Genomic DNA, 20,782 nt, shown 5'->3' with positions numbered 1-20,782 from the left:
TTTCCTTCAAAGAGAATTATCATTGTCCAGTCCAATACGATTCTTTAGTGAAAAATAATACATTCGGAAGGCCAACAACGTAGTCTAGAGGTGGCGAGCAGGACACACTTGTTCGAGCATGAGTTTGAAACCCGCTTTGGGCTGATTATTTTGCTGGTTATTTTTCCGATCTTTCCCCTGACTGTAAGGCGAATGTAATATAATTCTATGACAAATTTCAGACACATCTCGCTGTTATCAGTTTCATCGACGCTAGATAACCCCAGAGTACAAACAGCGTTGTTAAATAACAGATTTAAGAATAAAAGACCAGGGGAAAAAAGATCCAATTCTTATCTTCGAAAAATACAGTTTTGTAGCATTGAATAGGCTACCCATTTAAATAATAAAAAATATTATTCTTAACCCTGTATTTGTGTTCGAGCTTGAAGTTTGCACTATGACTATTTTATAGTAACAGCAGATAACAGTTATCTATCTATCTATCTATCTATCTATCTATCTATCTATCTATCTATCTATCTATCTATCTATCTATCTATCTATCTATCTATCTATCTATCTATCTATCTATCTATCTATCTATCTATCTATCTATCTATCTATCTATCTATCTATCTATCTATCTATCTATCTCTCTGTCTGTCTGTCTGTCTGTCTGTCTGTCTGTCTGTCTGTCTGTCTGTCTGTCTGTCTATCTATCTATCTATCTATCTATCTATCTATCCGTCCACGCGTTCGTTTATTTATTTATTTATTTATTTATTTATTTATTTATTTATTTATTTATTTAATTTGTTTTCGTTTTTTCTCATTTCGAAGACTTCTGAGAACTCCCCGAGTTACTACAATTTATTTATTAGAATATTACGAGTATATGGTTATAAATGTATCTGAGTCACTGAGTGTGTAAAACAGGGGTCGTCAGCGCAGAGCACCCTGGGGCCATCGTCTTTTACCCGCAGAGAACACAGTGCACCATGGTGCACTCGTAGCTGCTAACGGGTATGCTCTCTACCTCTTCCTGCTGCACGACGGTGCACACGGGACGGCACCGCTTACCCGTTGCACATTTCAGCGAGTGCTGACGACCACTGGTGTAAAACATTCCCTTTATTCGGCAATTAGAAAAGGTCCCGACAGTACCGATACTATATTTCGATGTAAGTTTTTTTATAGGCCTATCGTACAACGTGTAGACCTAAGTACGTACAAAAGTATATTTTTATTTGTTAGATTTCCTGTCTGCTCAAAACTAAAAGACACTATTAACATTTATTTAATTTATAGGTAAAGAATAGACGAAACAAATATTTTGCGCGTCCGTAAATTATATCAATAAAATAAAATATGTTAATTGTGATTACGTCCTTTTTATTAGCACGAAACACTCTAGAGAGCAATCTGCACATTCAGTTATAAATAATATTATAATATTGTAAAATATACATAGTTACTCGTATAATAATGTTTAACACTTGAAGGTTATATACTAGTTATAATGCACTTGAAAAACATAGTGTAAATGTCATTACTTTGCAAACTAATCTTATACAAAAAATAGTTTAGGCCTATATATTAATATGTGAATACTAATTTTTCTATGTGAAAATATACGATCATCATTTTAGTGCGTAATTGCAGTCTGTCAAAGTTTAGAATGTCTCAAGAATTTTCAAATAAACTTGTTGGGAAATTCTTTCTCTAGATATCTTTATGTGGACGTGAAGCTGTAGTACATTTTTGTGAAAGTGTAACATCTGCAATTGCAAATATGAAGACATCTTTACTGAAATTATATATATATAACCATGGAGATTGAAAAGGACAATAGGGTACACTGAAATGAATAGAAAAACTACATTATGTTTCGTGATTAAATGTACGGTTAATTGGAAAATTAAGTTTGAAATTTCACCAGTCGGGGAACATCGCCTCTAACAGATGTAGAGGATCAACGAACTCGGTGTGTTTCGCTAGATGAGCTGTTCTCTGGTGCTGTGTTGCAACCAACTCGCAAGTGCAGTGGCTTGAAATTAGAGGGTTTTAAAATTAAATTTACACGAAAACCTTCCACACTGCGCCATAAGGATAAATTATTCTTTATTAATTTCCCTTTCGATATGAATAAAAATCACGATCCTACTCACAATAGTTACCGAATAAGAGGTTGTTAAACATTTGAGAAAAAAAAAATATATATATATATTTTTTTTTTCTGAAAGAACTATTAACTTTCCACCAATATGATATTATAGTTTTTGTTACATAAAACATGAGCTATTTGGTCTGAAAATCTCCAAGGCTATTTCACTTCCACCCTTTATAATATATAGTACGTATTAGCGTCGTGCATTTACAGACTCTATGTTCGGTTGAAGTTTGTCTAGTATGAAGAAGTTCGATATTCGCCGATGTTCGTTCTGCAGAAGAGCGCCTGCCACGTTTGTTCCAACTTGTTATAAAAAAATTCGCTGTTCTCTACTTCCACTCTATCGTGTTTTAACTGCTTAAGGATTCTAGTTTAGATCTTGCGATTAGTTTTCATATAAAATAAAACGAAATTTGTTATGTCTTGATTGCCGTTCTAATGTTCAAACATTCCAGGACAGTAGCACGTATACTTCGTAAACAGAGTGATATTTCGTTGATTGGAAATTTTTGCATCACTATTTTGTGACTTTTATTGTGGGATTAAATCAACTTTTAACAAAAAATGTTGACTCTATATTCATTTTAATTTTAAGAGTCTCTTTTAACGTAAGCCTACATAAAGCCAAATTACACCACTTAACTTGTCTATTTTAGTCACCTAAATATAATTCTGAGATTGGAAATCCGTGGAATAAACATGATGAAGCACATTGTCGCTTCTTTGAATAAGTACTCACAACACTGTCAAACGTGTATGGATATTTCTGCAGCCTGAACTGTCTCTCCTATTCGTGAAGTGCGTCTGCAGGCAGCAGCAGCCGCCAGACGTCGGGCGCGAATTTCGTCAATCGTCTGAAATGGAATTTGTTCCCCTGGGACCACCTGTGTGTCTTTCGTCTTCAGCCGGTGCCATCGGATATACTTGAGGAATAAATCTCTGATGGGTATACTGATGCTTAGGAGGGCGATGGGGTTGAAGCAAGAGTTGAGAAAGAATAGGCAGAAGGACGCGAAGCTGACGAAGAACGTAAAGTCTGAGTCGTGCTCCAACACCGCCCACGCGAACAACACCCTCAGCAAGAAATTTGGGACATAGCTGACGCTGAACACCAGGGTGAGCACCACCACCATGTTGGCCACTTTCTCCCTGCCCTGCGCTGCGGAGAGCTGCGTCCCCCCGGGCATCTCCTTCGCGCTCTGCTTCAGCAGGCGAGCCGTCCTGACGTTCAAGAGAGTGATAACGCACAGGGCAATACACAATACAACACCAGCTGGATGGTCCACGTGCGACGAATGTAATCGTCCCCGGACGAGGCGTACAGGCACCTCACGTCCACGGTGGCGGTATACAGTGTGGGCAGGGCCAATCCGGAAGCGATGCCCCACACCAACAACGTGTACATGAGCATAGTCTTGTGCTGGAACAAGCCGCACAAACCTTGGTCTCTCTGAAATGATTGGGCCACAACCCGGTGCCATTTGTATGCTCATCGCTACCACCGAGAACACAGTGACGCCCACCGAGACGTCTCTGGCACCTAAAAAGAGCTTGCATATCGCAGTGCCTAGATCCAGCTCACGTGAAGTATGTCCCAGTAGCTCAGGAGCAGATTCACCACGAGCGACAGGAAGTCACCGAGTGCCAAGTTCAGGATACACACGTTGGGCCCAGTGCGCATGTTGGGTGCGCAGCGAAGATGAAAATGATGAAACTATTTCCGATAATACCGATTAGAAATATGAGACCAAGGATTACGGGCTCCACATAAACTTTAAAGAATTCCAGTTTGTCTACTGAGATCTTGGAAATATCTGATATTTCATAAAGTATGTGAGAATAGTTACATTCCATATCGGAAAATACGTCGTCCCACATTAAATTCTGATGTCCAGAGCAATTGGGACTGTCTGTCTTTACGCCTCTTCTGTTAAACCATTCCCATGTGTATAACATATCACAGTCACATTGCAAGCGATTCACTTTAAGTTTTACGAATCTAAGATTTCTCAGTTCTTTGAAAGCTTTTACGTCAATGGATGTTATGTCATTGACTCTCAGGTCTATGACTTCCAAGTTTGAACACATTTAAATGCATCAGACGTAATTTTCACAATGTTACAATGACTCAAGCGCAATTCTCGAAGGGAAGGAACATGAATGAAACTAAATTCATATCCAAGCAGTCTGTTATCAAGCAAAGACAATACTTGTAGCTTCTGATTGTGTATAAAAGCTCGAGCATGTATTGTTTCAATTCTATTAGAGTCCAACTTCAAGTGTTCTAACTCTATAAGAGCATAGAATTTGCTGCAAGTAGAATCATTCTCTACAATGTTTCTGCCTGTAGCAGTATAAATAACACAGTGAGATATTGTGAATATGTTTTGTAGTAGTCTCGTTTCCACAGAAGGCGCTAAATACTCCTTCGGTAATTTCTGAAATTCTGTTGTTAATAAGACTAAGACGTTTTAGGCTTATTAACCCTTGAAACACACCTGGTTTCAGTTCTTCTATTTTGTTATAACCAAGATTCAAACTCGTTAGCTCTTGCAAATTGTTAAAAGAACCTATTTCAATAGTGTGAATCTTAGATGAATAAAGTACTAAAGATTTTAATTTTGACAATCCAATCAATGTTAGTCGTCTGATTATTTCTATATCGCCAAATTGTATTTCAAGAGTGGAGAACTGCAAGTCCATGAATTGACCCTTAAACGTTAACTCAATTTGATTGAAATTCAGTCTTTCTACAAATTCATCCCGCAGTAAGTCACGCATAAGAGAGCCTCCCGTACTATTCAAGTATTCTTTTCTGACGATACTCGTAGTGAACTTTTGCACCACCTGGAGGTCTTTACAATCATCTGTGTAAAGAAAAAGGCCAGAATTCCTTGAGATATCGAATTGATCAAGTTTTCTTAGGTGGAGAAACATTCCGTTGCCGATCCCAGTAATTTAGTTATAATCGAGACTTAAACTCTTGAGGAAGCCAAGTCCTCTGAAGGCGTCATCATGTATGGTATGCAATTGTGTGGCTGTCAGTTTTAATTTCCTTAGATTTTGGAGCCCTATAAATGTATCTTCTGCTATAGCATTTATTCGATTGTAAGACAGATCTAGATATCGGAGCTCATAAAGATATTCAAACGCTCCTGGAAATATAATACGTATTTCATTGCTGAACAATAAGAGAATCTTCAGTTGAGAAAGTCCCTTGAATGCACCGGGGAACAAAACTGAAAGTTTATTGTTAGAGCAGTAAAGACTAGTTAGGTCCGAAAGTCCTACAAACACATTAGTTCTCAAGTGTTTAATAGCATTTCCATCCATGAAAAGGCCTCTCCGATATTTTTGCATGTAAAATGGTCCTGTGATCGTGACTGCAGTCTGAGCAGCCTCCTTGCTATTTTCCCTCTCGGAGACTTCCAAACTTCGTATCTGGGAGTAGCTCAGGTTCAAGTGTTCCACATGTGTCATGTCTTGCAGCAAGTCACCACTGACAGTTTTAATGGTGGATCCCTCAGTTGTGAGACGCTTCAAAGAACTGAGTCCGTTGAATGCTCCTGACCCTTGCAGTCTAAACTTACTGTTCCTTAGATCAAGTGTTTTTAGTGAACTCAATCCTGTGAATATGTCTTCCTGAAGAACTCCCAGATCGTTCCTTAATAAGATTAAATGGGTGAAAGAGCACCCACCCTGGAATGTTCCTGTAGTGATATTCTGTATACGGTTTTTCAACAAGTCCAGTAAATTAATCCTTTGTCGCTTGGTCATTTCCAGAAGACAACTGCTTGGGTCTCTCATCCTACTCAACCACTCGCTTGGCAACTGTTTAATATAGTTGTTGCTAAGATCTAATGTACTCAGATGCCCCAGGCCCATGAACATTCGGGGATTGAGAGTTTGGATATGGTTGTGTGAAAGAATAAGTCTGTAGAGGAGGCGTAGCCCCCAGAATGTATTGTAAGGGAAAGACTCGATTCTGTTATGGGTGATCACCAAAGTACTCAGCTGCGTCATGGCACGGAATGTGGAATTTTGTACCGTCCATGTGTTTGTGTAGTGAAACTCTAGTGTCCTCATGGTCTCTGGATCAGTAGACAACAGAAGTTCTGCGGATATCTCTGTAACAGTGGCGTATACTGGTTAAAGGGTTTGGGCTACTGCTGACCCTATTATTACACAAAATATATCTAACAATTACTTTAATTTTAATTACTATGGTAAAACTAATAATACAAAATTATTACATTATGTTATATTATAAACTTTTTCTTTTGTAATTTCCTTGGGCTACCGCCGGTAGCCCCGGTAGCCCGCAAAATACGCCCCTGCTCTGTAATGTTGTCACTCTTCACCACCAGCTTTTGTGTTGTGCTAGGTAAGTTCTGAGGTATCCCATAAAGCTTTGCCAGAGAACACTGTGTAGTGTACTTCGTGCATCGGCAATTACTGGGACAATAGGCAGTCACTGAAGTTATGAGTGCCAGCATTGTGAACAGAAATTTCTCCATTCCTGAAACAAACGAATAGCTTATTTAAATCCACTGGGTGTCGTTCTGTTGAATAAAAATCTGTTATAATGTAGTCACATTGATTGGTGATCTTAAGAGTCTTACAGCACTTGAAATCGTTTGATCACTTTTATTGTTACCCAGTAGTGAGTTCAAGAAATGGCTTGGAGGTCTTAGCACAAGGAAAAAATGTTATGTTTTATTTAACGACTCTCGCAACTGCTGAGGTTATATCAGCGTTGCTGGTGTGCCGGAATTTTGTCCCGCAGGAGTTCTTTTACATGCCAGTAAATCTACTGACATGAGCCTGTCGCATTTAAGCACAGTTAAATGCCATCGACCTGGCATGGGATCGAACCCGAAACCTCGGGCATAGAAGGCTAGCGCTATACCAACTGCGTCAACCAGGCCGACTTAGCACAAGGATGATTTTAATTAAACAAGAATATTAATGATCATGATGATTACGATAATACATATAGGGTGAACCTGAAGTGATGTCATTAATACGCTTATATCTATCAAATTCGAAATTAAACAGAAGGACGACACAAACACCCAAGCCATACATACCAGGGAATAATTCCTAACCACGGAAAAATTCCTTGGCAGAGTTGAGAATCGAACCGTAAATCTTTTGATTCACACACACACTCTGTCCTTCCCCATTTCTCTCTCTCTTCTTCTGATCTCTCTCGATATTATCTGTCCGTCTGTTTCTCTCTCAATTATGCTCAAAGTAATTAAGTAGCAAAAATCAAGGCCAAGATAGTCGTTTACGGATACCAAAACCCGAAGTTCTTAAAAAACGCATAAGAAAGTCCTTTCATTAAGTTAATGTAGTAAATCTGAAGTGAAGTAGTTAGGCCTACGCAATGGATTCGAGACTGATGATTTCCGACTAATTTTCAAGATGAGAGAGAATTCTTTGGGGATTTTATGGTAATGCTTTGCTTTTTTATTTAGACATTATTACATTATTATTATTATTATTATTATTATTATTATTATTATTATTGTTATTATTATTATTCACGTATAATATAGACCTACTCGACGGATAGTACACTACCGGTATTCTTCACTAAGGTAGACCATTAATTCATTACTATGTAGTTTTAAAGTTAACAGATTGTAGAATAGTGGCATGTGTACAGTACTGTACAGTTTATGTTGATTCACACTTTTGAAGTAGATTAGTGATGCGCAGAATCGAATAATCAGTTCTCGTATAATTTATTCGAATAAATGTTCTCGAATTCTTTTATCATTCGAATAACGATTTGATTATTCACCAGCAGGTTCTCGCTTCTCGGTTCTCTTATCCAACATCCATCATGACAGCAATAACGATAGCAGTGTATTGTGCAAGCACAGGAGTTTATATTTTTTTATTCTAATCACAAATTGTAGTTATCTGTAATTTCCGAAGAAAGATACTTATCTTTTGGAGAAAGCCATTGTTATTTCGCCTGACTCGTCGGATTAGAAGCAAAACACGTTATGTCAAAAATACACAAATGTATTACTTCTGAGAAAAAGGCGTTTGGAAGTTTTTGACACAACTGAATTCTCAAAATATTATTTTTAGTAAGTTGTTTCTCTTTATGTATATTTAATTTTCCACTTCTAAGTTTATACACATACATTATGGTACGCCTTTTTCTCAGAAATGATATTTTTAAGATAATACACTTTGCTTGTAAACCGACGTTATGTATGACTAAGAATAAAGGATTCCTTAATGTTCTAGTCAGTTGTTTTCAAGTTATACTTACCACAAATACACAGCTAAATGATATGTAAGTAAAATAGTTCAAACACACCTGAAATTTAATTTTATAGGCGTATAAAATCCGAAATTCGGAACTTATATAGAAGCAATACTTACCGCCTTTACTCTGTGCACGGAGATACAACAAAGTTGGTAGTTTATATATCTCATAGGAAAGTGCGGACCACATCCTGGCTCTGTGTCACCGAGTCTTCCTGGTTTTATTACTAGCCTTTGTCTTCAATTATCATCATCATCATCAAGTTGCTTGTCTCTCGTTCTAGGCGTTATTTTAATTTCAGGGATTTCCATTGCTTCTTTGCTGCATGAGAGGGAATAAACTATATGCCCTGTATCGTCTTGTCCACATTACATTTTACCTTCAACTCACTAAAATGAGTGTTGGATCCGAGGTTCAAGCCCAGCCGAGAGCAATGAGTTTTTAATGTCAATGAAATATTATTAGCATATGGCTTCCCTTGGAAGGGAAGTTAAACTCGGTGTCTCATGTGCCATACAAGAAACCTGCTCCAGAAAGAAGGTTCCAGGTAAAATTTGGAGGCAACATCACAGATTTCTATGCTATCAGATCGCTAACTTCGCATTGGGAAGTGAGAAGTTCGACAGCCCTTAAGAATATGTTGTCTTCACAGATTTCTGTGTTACATGCTACATAGATGTGCAGTATTCACGCAATAAAATCAATGTTACAAGTCACCAAAAAACCGCTGCCACAACCCAACACTAATTTCAAGTACTCTTTAAGTTACATATTTATTTATTATCGCTTAAAGTCCACCGGTGGAGTAACGGTTAGCACGTCTGACCGTGAAACGAGCAGGCCTGGGTTCAAATTCCGAACAAGTTACCTGGTTGAGGTTCTTTCGGGATTTTTCCTCAACCCATTAAGAGCAAATGCTGGGTAACTTTTGGCGCTGGACCATGGACTCATCTCGATAGCATTATCATTTATCACCTTCATCTCACTCAGATGCTAGATAACCATAGAAGTTGGTAAAGCGTCGTTAAATAACCAATTAAAGGGACAAAGTAGTCTAGGTGTTTCCATAGTTTGCAAATTCTGGTTTTAAAAGGTTATTTCTCCTAAAGTATAAAAGGTGTTATTTTCAAATTTTTACACGTTACTCTACATGCTTTTAGGATTACATTGGTTGTTAGTTTGTTATATTAACTGCTTTAATTGAGTTTTAAAAAAGTTGTATTCAAATGAAACAAGAAAAAAAGAACAAAAAATATTAAATTCATGCACCTTGCTCTTGAAAAATGGTTAGTCTACAAGGCTAAAATTTTCTATACATATTTGCAATATTATACTTATCTACGTTTACTAGCAAAATTTTTTAAAAATTCATACACTTTCATAAAAATTGTACCGAGAAAAACCTAACATTTTCAACACAAAAATACATCTGAATCTTGTAATACATAGTATATCAATGTTTAAAAATGGTGATTGTAATGATCCTACAAACTATCGTCCTATTTCAATATTGCCTGTTATTTCTAAAATATTGGAAAATGTATGAAAAAAAAGACTATATAATTATTTGACAAGAATAAAATTTTTTATACTCATCAATATGGTTTGGTGGCCGGGTAGCTCAGTTGGTAGAGCAGCTGGCTACGGACAGGAAGGTCCGGGGTTCGATCCCAGGTGGTGACAGGACTTTTTCTCGTTGCCAAACTTTCAGAACGGCCCCAAGGTTCACTCAGCCTTCTATAAAATTGAGTACTGGGTCTTTCCCGGGGGTAAAAGGCGGTCAGAGCATGGTGCCGACCACACCACCTCATTCTAGTGCCAAGGTCATGGAAAGCATGGGGCTCTACCTTCATGCCCCCCAAGTGCCTTCATGGCATGTTACGGGGATACTTTTACCTTTTTTACATCAATATGGTTTTCGGAAATCATAATCTACTTTAAATGCTGTTGTTGACATGGTTACATGTATAGAACAAGCTCTGGACGAAAATAAAATTCCAGCAGGTTTATTCATTGATCTTAGAAAAGCATTTGATACAGTTAATTATTCCATTTTGTTGCGTAAACTGGAATCTATTGGTATTAGAGCTATTGTTTTACAGTGGTTTCGGAGTTATTTAAGTGAATGGTATCAATATGTCTCAGTGAATAACTTGGAAAGTGATACTCTCTTATTATCATGCGGTGTGCCGCAAGGATCAATTTTGGGACCTCTTCTCTTTCTAATTTATGTCAACGACATAAAATTTCTTCATTTACATGGGACTGCCACTCTTTTTGCAGATGGCACTAGTGTATTTTATATTACTGACTCCATTGAAGAACTATTTGAAAAGTTTGAGACAGACATTATTACTCTTGAAAACTGCTTAAGCGCAAATAGGCTTTCTTTGAATTTGAAAAAAAACTGTGTATACGATTTTTAATAAACCTTCATTTTATTATATTATTCCGAAAGAATTAAAGTTTAATGATTCTGTAATACAAAAAGTTGCATCAGTTAAATTTTTAGGTTTGATTGTTGATGAACATTTAACAAGGGATAAGCATATTTTCGCTGAAAAGGCTTAAAAGATCTTTGCCTATATCTTGTCTCTTAAATGTATATTATGCTTTTATCCATTCTCATTTAATGTATATGTCATTTATTTGGGGACATAATAAGAAAACTGCTTTGAGACCATTACAAATTATTCAAAATAGAGCTTTAAGAAATTTATTGGGTTTTAATTATTTGACTCCAGTTAAATATCTACAGTATATCAATTTTCTTTCGTTCTACCAGTTGAATCAATTATCAAATTAGGTGCTGCTATTTTCATGTACAAAGTTATTAACAATTTAATACATAGTAATATTACATTTCAGTTTAATAAAGATATACATACTTATTTAACAAGACAAAAAGACAATATATATTTTTCTCAGCATAGCTCCGTAACTTATGGAACGAAAGGACTTGACCATTTTTTAACAACAACTTTTAACCAACTTCCTTTAGAACATAGACTTTTACCAAATTTCCGGTGTTTTAATAATTGTTTAAAACTACGTTTTTGGGAAGATTATTTTAATTCTCAGTTAATTTTTTTATTTTATGGTTTAAAACTTTTTCTTCTTTCTGCCCAAAACTTTATGTTATCTTACTATTTGTTCTTATTTTGCTTTATTTCTTTCATAAATTCTTGTGTTATTGTTTGTTTTTCACAGACTGTAGTTTCATGACTTTTCAATTATATTGTATAACATATGTGTGTGTTCTTGTATAGCCCCTACAATACTATGAGTTATACTCGTTGGGGTATACTCAATAAATTAAAAAAAAAAAAATGCTACCATTAAGTCATTATAATACGAGTGTGCAAAATTTCAGCTCTGTAACACTAATAGTTTCTGAGATATAGGTGCATATATACATAAAAAAAAGTTGTTTTAAGAAAACCCGTTTAAAAATTAACATCAATTTCCGACGTACTTACAAATCTACACGAATTATAATATTACCACAATTATTGACTGCCGATACTACAGTATTTTGCATTGTCTGTAATGAGGCGATATTAGCGATCCTAGTGGTTACCAACTATGTATAAGGTATTTGATATTACCCCTACTATTAGGCCTACATCATTACTGACAGTAGAAATATAACAATATGAAAGCTCTAGATATTATAATAGGTAAAACACCACATTTGCTGATGAAACTATCTCTTTATTCCTATTACCCTTGACCATATGAAGACATTATTACAAAAACAGCCCTAGACATTTTTAATGAAATTGAGTTAAGGACACATTTGCTACTATTTCAAATGTTTATAGACTCCAAAAATGACACATGTGAGGTGAAATAGCCACAAGGATAAACAGTTATACGGAAACAGCTGACATGTGTTGTTCTATTTATTTTTATTGTTTTCCTGAAAAATAGCAATTTTGACAAGGGTGTTTTTGTAATAATATCTTCATCATATATATCAGGGCTATTACGAGGCATTTTCTGCACCATTTCAAAATTCGCAGACGTTTTGAGGAAATTTGGGGAAATGTTTGCCTGTTTGGTTGAGGAAATTTTCGAGTTGGAGATGGCAACATTGATTCTGATGGGCGTACGGAGTTTGCATGTTGGAAGTGTTAAAGTATTCTGTTATTGTTTGTTAGAGAAGTTAATTTTATAGGCGTAATGTTTAGACTGCAAAAGATATTTACTCAAAGATTTACATTACCAAGTATGTTTAAGAATTAATGTTTCTCTTTACGCTACATTCTTCATAGATTTGATATTGTAGGATAAGTTAGGTTATGGAAGTAACTTTTTAGAATTACCAGCATGTAATAGTTATGTAAATACAGTTGGTATTATCAGTAGAAAAGTTCATGATTCATCCAACATTTCATCTACGAAAGAAAAATAGGTAATTCGGTAGAAAACATTAGTCAATATGATGGACATCAGTGACATCATCGAGGATCAGTGTCAGATTAGGTTTGGTTTGTTGAGGTTTTGATATACCTTGTATACCGGCACATGTTTTTTGGTAGACATACCAAAAGCCTAAACAAACGAAACCTAACTTGCCACTGATACTCGATGTGCGTCATGTTGAGCAACGTTTTCTACCGAATTACCGAAAAATTATACAGATACCTATGTTCAATTTTTAATAAGGAAGGATGTAAACACAGTGTTAGAATTCAGACAGTTTATTGAACGTTATACATTCGTATTATGTGGGGAAAACTTTAGGCCTACTATTTTGTGTCTCATGACTTAAATTATGTATATTTCAATTTTAATAAGGTTATTTTCTTCAACAGGGCTTACTTGCTTTGGTTTATGCAGTAATTACAAATACATGCATTCTGTATCTACTTCGCGAAGATGCGACAAGCTGGCAGCATATTCCATGGATCATGGTTTACAGCAAGCTATTAATAGTACCGTTTTTAAAACTGCACCAGTAAACTTCTTATTAAGTGGTAAATTAAATTCTATTACACTGCGGCAACAAGATGATGTGGCGAAACTATGTGGTAAATTAAATTCTATTACACTGCGGCAACAAGATGATGTGGTGAAACTATCATCTCAGTTTTACAGACCACAAAATAAAATTGAGCTACCCGTTGTTTCAAATAGTGATATTTTAAAAGCACCACCTGTAAACCCTAATCAAGAATCAAATTATGAACCAACACATTACATCGAAGCGCCTACTCTGAATTATGTAATTGAAAAACAAGCAGCAAGATTAATTGTAATAAGGCGTAGGAAGATGAAGAAACACAAATTAAGGAAGTTGCGTATAAGGATGAAATATGAATGGGCAAAAGTTCGTCAGCGTAGAGAGATGAGAAAAGAGAAGGCTTTTCAGGCAAAACTCATTGCCCAAATTAAAGAGGCTGAGAAGTTCGATGCGAAGAAGTATGTTGAAGAAAGATTACAAAAAGCGCATGAAATGCCACTTCCAAGAACTTGGAAAGGAAAACGACTTCCATTCTTTATAATCAAACAAAAACTGGGAATCAAATAATAAATATTACATTTGTTTCCATCATCATTACTTGCACTATCAGTTAGTTTCATTTTGTGAATGAGATGAAATGTGGATAGATACTAATAACAGTTTAGTGTGCTACCATAATATATCGTTCTTGAAGACCTAGAATGAATTAGTGAATATGTTAAAGATGTATGTCGTCATTCGTTTCCTTAAAAACTGTGAATGTTTTGTAAGCATTAAAGTCTTTACATGGACTCATATTGGCCTACCGTACTTATTTGTGTATTTTGTGTATTTTACATTTTGATACGCAGTAGGTGAAACAATGGATGGAATTGCCTTGGTTTTGTTTTACAGATTTTTTAACAGTACTGTAGAACTACTAAATATCGTCAGCAGGATACACGATATACAATTTATATACAATTGTATATCGTGTACAATATACAATTTATTTATTTATTCTGGTGTAGTTAAGGCCATCAGGCCTTCTCTTCCACACCATGCTGTATTAGTGGATATTAGTGAATATTAGTGGAAGGAAATAAAAATGATAACGTGATAAGTCTAAGTTATAAGAAGGAATATGTTAAAAGCCATTTTTTTTTAGAAAGTTCAGTGGTTACGCATAATTTCGAGGAAAATTGTTTTTTTGAAATTTCAGATTTTTTTTTATTTTTTTTTTTATTTTTTATTTTTATTTTTATTTTTTTTAGCTCTTTGACACGAATAGCACCGAGAAGTGAGAGGCAAAAACTTGATTCGACTATGCTAGCTTAATTCAGTTTTAATTCTCTTTAGTAATTTAAAGCTTTAACACCCTCAACAAATAACTTCTCTGTTGTACATAAATTTCAATAGTAAAGCATGAAACCTAATAGGAACCTATAACGAAAAGTCCACACCTGTGGAGTAACGGTTAGCGCGTCTGGCCGTGAAACCAAATGGCCCGGGTTCAATTCCTGGTTGGGGGAAGTTACCTGGTTGAGGTTGCCCGAGGTTTTTTCCAGAGTTTTCCCCTCAACCCAATATGAGCAAATCCTGGGTAACTTTTGGTGCTGGACCCCAGACTCATTTCACCAGCATTATCACCTTCATCACATTTAGACGCTAAATAACCTTAGATATTGATAAATCAAATTACCAGCAAACAATAAGAAAATCAATTACAAGACATAAATATAAGACCAAATAAGTAAAATAAAAATATTTAATCAATCACTAAAAACAACTCTAAAGCGAATTAACAAAAAAAAACCCTGCATCGTAAAATAACCTACTAAAATAAAAAAAAAAGATATGTGCGCAAAAACGAATGAGTTCTAACAAGTAGATTGGTTGGAACTACAGTAGCCTATTTGAGAAGTTCTGTGTAACATGTTAAGCTGTGTGTTATTTCACAGACCTGTTCCGTTTTTCACTTATTTTTCATTGAATGTAGATTGACTATTTTAATGATTACAGGCATTACAGATAATATACAGTGCAGCTGAGCCATCCAGATTGGGACATTTTCGGCTGCATACCAGATAGGCAGTCAGGTCTCTACTGCTAAACAAGGATGCGTGCTCTCGTGAGTTAACAGGATTGAAACTTAGGTATATGTAACACATTACATTCAGTACTCGCCCTCTTCACAGATGATGCTGTATTTTGTCCATTTTCTCTTAGATCAGTCTTGCAAATAAGCACGGAATATTCTGAGGCCCCCCAAAAAATCTGTAGATCCCCTTTCTTAGGTACCTGATTTACTGCATCTTAAAGATAGGCCAGCTTGATTTGTTAACAAACCAGTTTTGAATGCATTCTGTTGTGTCAAAGGTGGTGACAGATGTTCCATTCGTGCTAATAGTCATTAAATTGAGTATTTATACAATGTAAATACATCGTCCTGTGTTCAAAGTTTATTCCAGTTCTATTTTCTTTCTTCATTCTGTTCTGCCTTCTCAGTCCATTTCTCCTAAACTTTTTTCGCTCATCTGTGTTCTGATATCATCCATCCAAGTGCTTCTGGACAATCTCTCTTTCCTCTTCCAGGTGGTATCCACTCTGGAATCTTTCTTGGTAGCCACTGATGTAATATTCGTCAAACATGCCCATACCATTCCAACTGCTTATATTTTACAAAATCTAAAATTTAAGTTTAAACTTTCATTTCTCTTCTTATTGCCTCATTTCTAAATTTTTCCAATGTAGAATGTCTTGTGGAGAGTCTTAAATAGTGTATATTTCATATTTTTATTCGACTGCCATTTTCTGCTCCATATGTTAAAGTACTTCGAATAATTGAGATATAAATTTGCAGTTTGGTATCTTTTGTTATATTTTTGTCCCACAACACTTCAGTTAATATTCCTATTGCTGATCTTACTTTCTGTATCCATTGTTCTGTATCCATCTTGCCGGCCATTTTTATTAATTTTGATGCCTAAAACCTGATATTCATCTCAGTCTTTGATACAGCTTTTCTCTTCTTCCAAAATTAAAACTCTTGTTTCTTCATCACATAATATATATGATTTTTCCGAATTTATTTTTATTCTGCATTTATTATATTCTTCTATAAGTTTTCTTCTCATATTTCATATCATCATAATCCTGGGCTATGACCGACTGGTCGTCTACAAATAACAATGTATAAATTGTTTCATTTCTCACAGGTATTCCCATCCCATCCCATTACATTTCTTTTTCCAAGTTTACAAAGATTGTTGTATGTATATCTTAAAGTTGATGACAGGTACAATCATGGCAGTTTGTTTAAAATATTAGTATGATTCTGTAGGTATATTTTATTCTATTTATACAACTGAAACTACTTTCATACACAGCTGTAGTCACTGGCACTGTTGGAACAATTTACAACAATACACAAGAAATCTTGAAATGCTTAGGCTGATTTGTAATATTTTTGTTCAGTGTTTCAAAAGGTCTTCGTAGACTTGTTTAACTCAAACCATCCATCAAGCAACTGATGTTCACTGAATTTAGGAAGGAAATCTGTGAAATGTTCCGCCAATTCCAGTATTTCTTAGCTTCCAGCTTCAGTTAAATGAAGTCCTACTGGCCATTTAGCTGTGTCAAAAACCTCCATGTTTGACAAAGAAGAAGATTTATTAGTAAATCTTCTTTTCAAGTAGACTTGTTCATTATTATTTATAGTCTTGCGATCCGTTTGTAAAATAGTCTCCTCTAAATAATAACTAATATCCATTATATTTAGCAAAAAGAAAAAAGAAAGCACACACACAAAGTTCATAACACTGATTGTTTAGCTTCAGTCCCATTTCTTGCTAATAAAACTTTTACGCCATCTAGTGGTAATAGTGAGTGATGTAACTTCTATATCCTTATCCCACTGAAGAAAAAGAAAATCCACTGAAGAAAATTCTTGAAGTATGCTCTAAGAACAAACATAGGCCTGTTTAAGAGGAAACGTAACAAATATTGATTGCCAAATAATACAAAGTTTTAAAAATTTGAAATATTCATTGGATAATTTTCGGCGATTTTCTTTCAAATTCTGGCACCTTTGTTATTGATATCTAAGGTGCCCACGAAAATAATATAGATGTTTGGGATGTGTGTGCGTCTGCTTATTTGCAAGCCTGTCTTAGGCACACATATTTCACGCCTCAAGAAACTGTCATCCACACACATCAGTTCTTCTATTTTAATGGACCCAATTCCTTTTTATATATTTTCTTCCAGTTCATCTAGCATATGGGAATTCGTTTTATACATTTTATTTAAAGTTTGGAATCAATTTCTTCGTTATATACTTTAAATAAGTAAATCAGATACGCCAAAAGAAATACAAAAACTTCTAGCACTGGAAACGATCAATACTAGATACCCTACAGAAGAATGGCTACAGATATATACTGATGGATCAAACACAGAAAACCTTACTGGAGCTGGAGTTACATGTACACATTTTTCCTTTTATCATTCTGTTGGCAGAGAGACAACAAATTGTGATGGTGAAATAGAGGCTATACACATTGCTCTCCGACAATTATTAAATCTTCCCTTAAATAAATATAACAAGACAGTAATTCTTTCAGATTCTAAAGCTGCAATTCAGGGAATATGTTCAAATGCTACAAAGAAGTCAACAAAAATAAGAGAATGCTACAAAATATTAACACAACTCCAAAAAGTTAATAAGATTGTCCGTCTCCAATGGATTCCAGCACACTGTGGAGTCATGGGGAATGAAACCGCAGACACACTTGCCAAGAAAGGCACAACAATAAAACAAAAATCTCAATTTAATTTCTCATATTCCTCAATAAAACGCTTGATCACTACAAAATTTTCTCATTCATACCTACAAGAAATAGAATCAAATGCTAAAGACAAAAAATGGATTACACTACTTTCCAACCCAGATATAATCCCCCAGAGACCAAGGAAAACAGCAGTTGCAGCCTTCAGACTATTGACAAATCATGACTGTCTAGCAAGTCATCTCTACAGAATAGGTATCTCAGCTTCACCCATATGTGTCCTGTGTAACGATCCAGCAGAAATGAATGAAGACCACTTGAAGACCTGTGAAGCATTAAGATCAGAAGAAACTACAGTTCAAAAGTATTGGAAAGCACGACTGCTAATGGCTTCATTGCCAAATGCAAGGCACTAGACAACAACAACAACTTTCTCTAACACACAATTACAAAAGTTAAGCCTGTTGTTACAATATTGGGGCTGTAATTCATGAAATACTACAGTTCTGTACAGTGTTATTTTAAATAATTTTGTTACCACTCAGCTGCAGATCAGTGGCGTATACTGGTTAAAGGGTTTGGGCTACCGCTGACCCTATTATTACACAAAATATATCTAACAATTACTTTAATTTTAATTACTATGGTAAAACTAATAATACAAAATTATTACATTACGTTATATTATAAACTTTTTCTTTTGTAATTTCCTTGGGCTACCGCCGGTAGCCCGCAAAATACGCCCCTGCTGCAGATGCATTATAGATTCTTGTCTGCTGTCCTAAACACCTCAGAGAATTGTAAGGATTACATTCAAAGGCCACTCCAATTTCATTTATTTTCATTTTTTTCCTCTATAAGAACCAGGGGCGGTTATTCAGGTGAAGTAGGTGAAGTGCGACTTCACCTATTTACTCGTAAAACATAATTTTATTTCGTATTAATCATTAATTCTAGTTATTAGCAGTACAATATTTCTAAAACAAAAAAAAAAAAAAAGTTTTATTTTCAGTCATTATGAACAGTGTTTAGTTGTATAAATAGTACCTGTAACCGTCCGCTGACTAGAATAATGTCAACTGTTACGAGCGCCGAGCGGTGTCTGTTGGAACTTACAGTACTGTAGAGGTGAAATTATTTGGGCTCCCATTCTCATACAGCACTTGGTTTCCATGGTAACGTGACGTCACGCACTAAAGAAAGATTGTATGAGTGAAGTGCGTTTCTGAGCCTTTCAGTTACGAAGAACTGTCAGACTTGCAGGTGGAGTAACCAGTTTGCAGATTTAACAGTACTAATAATAGAGAAGGGTTGAACCTGGTCTCCAAGGCCGGGGGCTATTATTTAAGGACTGTGAAATTTTACAGTATGTACTACCTGACTCGAGAATAGTATCCTCATTTCTTGTGTCCATAGAGCCACCCTTGCAGCGGTAAATTAGCTGGCTCTATGTTATTTCATCAGGAATACACCCCACATACATTCGCAAAGTTTAAAAGTTGTTTTCCGCGGCGTGTATTATTTCTTCTCATGAGCTTGCCAGTTTTGTTCCAGCTCTTGTATTTGGAAGTTTAAAGTGCACGCAAATGTACACATGTAGTTTAATACTATGTACATATATATTAACTTATTATTTAATGTATTTAGAGTATATTAGTGTTTTAATCCTACATCATAGTGTACTTGTATATTATATGTTTAAACACTATAGTGCTATTATACAGATACTTAAGTACCAGTACATAGAAAATATTGATAAATGAGTGCGAAATATGTATCTCGAAAATGACACGGTTTGTAATTAATTAGAAATGCCGTTTTGCAGACTTAAATATGAGGATAAAAAATATGTTTTAAATTCTGAACAACCTACAATTGCATTTGTTCTTTGTTTTAAAAAGTGCTAAGCAAATAGAGAAGTTGTATAAAATAACTTAAACAAATTCTTTCGATAAAAGAAGCTTTTCTGTTTGAAAATATTGAAAATTTCACTCGGAATGCTGCACCACAGGACAAACTTTCATCATTAGCTCCATAGCTTTGCATAGAGATATACTGTCCACTCACAATTAAACTCAGACATTTTATGAAGACATCATCGACAGGTTTGTTGCTTTAAAAGATAGGAGGATTGACTTGGTATGCAAGAAATTGAGTGAGTTGTGAAATAAATTAATTTTCCTGTTTGCATGTGATCTAGAACTTCTGTATTAAAATTGCACGCAGTTTACGAATAGTAGGCCTACTCATTATGTTAGTAAAACTGTTTATGCATTTGTGTATGTGAACAGCACTTCACCTATTTTTTTTACGGCGAGCCGCTACTGATAAGAACATGGCACTTCTGTCTTCTTTTTCTTCATTGAGTCTATTAAATAATCTTAACATAGTAAATCTAGTACAGGGTACTCATCTGCCAGAATGCTTATCCTAGCAGTTGATTCATGTTGAAATATTTTAAGTTTGTTCTACATTGTATTTAATGATAAGAGAGTTAAATAAACAGACTGTCAGAGACAAAAATGCAGTTTTTATTTTCACACAAAGAGAGCGCAAACAACAATATGGGTTTGCTACGAAATAGAAGGGGTAAATGATTC

General features: G+C 35.3%; 2 protein-coding genes across 7 annotated transcripts in view; one reads left to right on the top strand and one right to left on the bottom strand.

Annotated features, from left to right (window-relative positions):
• Positions 1–20,782, top strand: part of LOC138715219 (receptor-type tyrosine-protein phosphatase T-like) — a 154,858-nt gene that overhangs the window by 132,247 nt on the left and 1,829 nt on the right. Inside the window, exon 30 of one of the 2 annotated variants that reach the window (XR_011336189.1) lies at positions 15,415–15,548. Coding sequence is in view for 1 of the 2 variants with exons in the window: in XM_069847903.1 (XP_069704004.1) it covers positions 15,415–15,483 (69 nt within the window). In the remaining variant the exon portion in view is untranslated. Of the gene's footprint in view, positions 1–15,414; positions 20,706–20,782 lie in introns of those variants that run through there. The other variant, XM_069847903.1, reaches the window with a different exon arrangement.
• LOC138715217 (platelet glycoprotein V-like) lies at positions 1,370–8,731 on the bottom strand. 5 transcript variants are annotated; one of them, XM_069847894.1, is made up of 3 exons: positions 8,496–8,731; positions 6,406–6,671; positions 1,370–6,279 (listed from the first exon to the last, which is right to left on the bottom strand). In XM_069847894.1, the coding sequence occupies exon 3, from the start codon at positions 6,236–6,238 to the stop codon at positions 5,111–5,113; it is 1,128 nt and encodes a 375-aa protein (XP_069703995.1). In that variant the 5' UTR covers positions 6,239–6,279; positions 6,406–6,671; positions 8,496–8,731; the 3' UTR covers positions 1,370–5,110. The 5 variants fall into 5 exon arrangements, with proteins under 5 accessions (XP_069703995.1, XP_069703996.1, XP_069703992.1 ...); XM_069847895.1 differs by having other exon boundaries at positions 1,370–6,671; XM_069847891.1 differs by having other exon boundaries at positions 1,370–6,671; positions 8,496–8,729.

This window comes from Periplaneta americana, chromosome 15, assembly GCF_040183065.1.
Source record: "Periplaneta americana isolate PAMFEO1 chromosome 15, P.americana_PAMFEO1_priV1, whole genome shotgun sequence".
Taxonomy (NCBI): domain Eukaryota; kingdom Metazoa; phylum Arthropoda; class Insecta; order Blattodea; family Blattidae; genus Periplaneta; species Periplaneta americana.
The sequence above is the reverse complement of the archived record's forward strand: the minus strand, read 5'-3'. Positions and strand labels throughout refer to the sequence as shown.

Excerpts from the sequence above, each read along its gene's own strand:
- LOC138715217 (XM_069847894.1), bottom strand. The coding sequence starts at position 6,238 with ATGAGGACACTAGAGTTTCACTACACAAACACATGGACGGTACAAAAT.